Consider the following 2,586-nt stretch of genomic DNA (forward strand, 5'->3'; position numbering starts at 1 on the left):
CCAGATCGTTGCTGTTTTCTGCACAAAGGAGATAGATAACTTCTGGTTTGCTGTGTATCATTTGGAAGAAGGGGTTTTGATCATGTGGAGAGAAGAAAGCAAGTGAAGGTAAGGCATCCCTAAAATACAGCATGTCCTTCAGCTATGATTTTGTCTCTTTCAGGACCCTTCTACATGACTCAGCATCCTGAGAGTTTAGACCACGTTTCAATAGAATGGCAACAGATATCAAAGATGACTCAAAAAGAATATGATAAACCAAGTGGTCTGAGGGAGGCTGTCTCAGATTTCCGACACTCTTAACCACCACAGTACATCGGCTCCCAATCCGTTCTAATAAAATGGTTTCCCTTGACAAGCCAAATATTCTCCCTTTGTCTCTCTTTTTCTCTCACTCGCTCTCTCTGTGTAAAATTCAGCATGACACATGAGTAATACATGTGTCTATTCCCCATAACTGACTGGTCTAGTGGTCCTAAAAGGCTTAGCTAAAGTTGCAGGATGAGAATTCAGCTCAGCAGAGCAGCCCCAAAAAGAGATGCTCGTATTCAGAGAGTGGACTAGTTATACCTGAGGAAGATCTGATAAGCAGTCAGAGGACTGCTTGAAGGTAGAGAGCAGAGCAATTAGATGAACATGATGAATTGCAGCTGTGAGGAAACACTGCTGTCACTAGCTGATAGTTCTGTGAGACATACTCCTTTCCACAAATGAAGGGACCGGCCCAGGGACCTTGATGTTACTGATTGTGAGGAGATGTCCTTTTAGATGTATTCAATCATTAGCAACCCTGCTCCGCTCCCGTAAGCTGAAGGAACTAAATTATGTAAGAATCGTTTTCATTCTGCTCTGAACTTTTAGATAATAGTAGAATATGCAGTGCAATGACATAAATTATTTCTCTGTGTCTTCCCCCCCCCCCATTACAGCCCTATGGATTTAGTCAATTGTTCAAGAGTGGAAAAGTTCATCCTTCTTGGTTTCCCCCATGTTTGGGGAGTCAATGCCAGTCTATTTGTGGCTGTCCTGATCCTATACATGTTGTCCATCACAGGGAACGGTCTCATCATACTCCTCGTGAGAATCAATAGCCAGCTCCAGACACCCATGTATTTCTTCCTTAGCAACCTCTCTTTCCTTGAGATGTGGTACACGACCACTGTTGTCCCCAAAATGTTGGCCAATCTCCTCTCGGCCAAGACAACAATATGCTTCTACTGCTGCATGGCCCAGCTGTACTTCCACTTCTTCTTCGGCGTGACAGAGTTTTTCATTCTGACTGTCATGTCTTTTGACCGGTACTTGGCAATCTGCAACCCGCTGAAATACGTTACCATCATGACCTCTGGTGTTTGCCTACAGCTTTCCCTGACTGCCTGGCTCGGTGGCTTTTTCTCCATCCTTTTCCAAATAATAATGGTCGTGAAGCTTCCCTTCTGCCGTTCCAATATTGTCAACCATTTTTACTGTGACATAGGACCATTGTTGGCCATTTCAGGTGGGGACCCACATTTAATTGAAGCCTTTAATTTCCTGATTGCTGTGGCCGTCATTGTGACGTCTCTCCTTCTGACAGTCGTCTCTTACGTCTTCATCATCACCACCATTCTCCGCATCCCCTCAAGCAGCGGTCAGAAGAAGGCTTTCTCTACCTGTGCCTCTCACTTGACTGTGGTTAGCCTCTTGTACGGGGCTGTTCTTTTCGTCTACTTAAGGCCCAGTGCCTCAAAGTCCTCCTTCCACCACAACAAAGACATCTCTGTTGTCAACATTGTAGTTACTCCGGTGCTCAACCCTTTCATATACACCATCAGGAACAATGAAGTCAAAGCAGCTTTATGGAAACTCTTCCAGAAGAAGAAGACTTTGGCTTAGGGAAATGAATGGAGAATGTGTTTGGAGAAGGGAAACAAGGATGTTTGAGGGACTGGGATCCATGCCTTACAAGGACCGTTTATGCACTGGAGGTTTCATGCTGGCCTGTAGGCTGGAGGTTTAGTCATGGCAGGTGTGGGTGCACCTCTTCCTGCACCCACACGGGGGAGCATTTGGCCCAGTGCACCTCATCCGCCCCGGATTTGTATTCCTGCACGGGAGCTGGAGCAGTGAGGTTCCCAGTGCATAAACGGTCAAGGAGAGGCTGAGGGAGTTGGGGATGCGTGGCTTGGAGAAGAGGAGGGCAAGGGGTGATAGGACAACTGGGTTGAATTATGTAAAAAATTCATTTTAAAAATATTTATTTATTTGTTTGTTTCTTTGTTTGTTTGTTTGTTTATTATATGTCTATACCGCGTCTCCTGGCACAGCCGGCTTGTGGCAGTTTACAATAAAGCATAGCATAAAAACATCACAAGAACCACAAAACGTCATAACATCATAACTAAGAATACCCCAAAATATAAAGTTGATGGCAGTTAAAATGCATAAATCATCCTCAACGTCTCAATGGGGTGCAGTTAATATCAACTGACGATGTAAAATAGGGAGCATAGATCGCCCAATGGTTCCAATCATGGTCTATTAGACAGCAAAGCATGAATCTTCTCATTGAGCAGAGCTTTACGGATCGGACGCTCATTTCTTCAG

At 44.7% G+C, this 2,586-nt stretch overlaps 1 protein-coding gene across 1 annotated transcript; it reads left to right on the forward strand.

Moving 5' to 3' along the window:
* Positions 1-933: 933 nt before the first annotated feature.
* On the forward strand, positions 934-1,875 carry LOC143826538 (olfactory receptor 6X1-like). The gene has a single exon (XM_077315371.1). The coding sequence runs from the start codon at positions 934-936 to the stop codon at positions 1,873-1,875; it is 942 nt and encodes a 313-aa protein (XP_077171486.1).
* Positions 1,876-2,586: the final 711 nt, after the last annotated feature.

This window comes from Paroedura picta, chromosome 16, assembly GCF_049243985.1.
Source record: "Paroedura picta isolate Pp20150507F chromosome 16, Ppicta_v3.0, whole genome shotgun sequence".
Taxonomy (NCBI): Eukaryota; Metazoa; Chordata; class Lepidosauria; order Squamata; family Gekkonidae; genus Paroedura; species Paroedura picta.

Excerpts from the sequence above, each read along its gene's own strand:
- LOC143826538 (XM_077315371.1), top strand. The coding sequence starts at position 934 with ATGGATTTAGTCAATTGTTCAAGAGTGGAAAAGTTCATCCTTCTTGGT.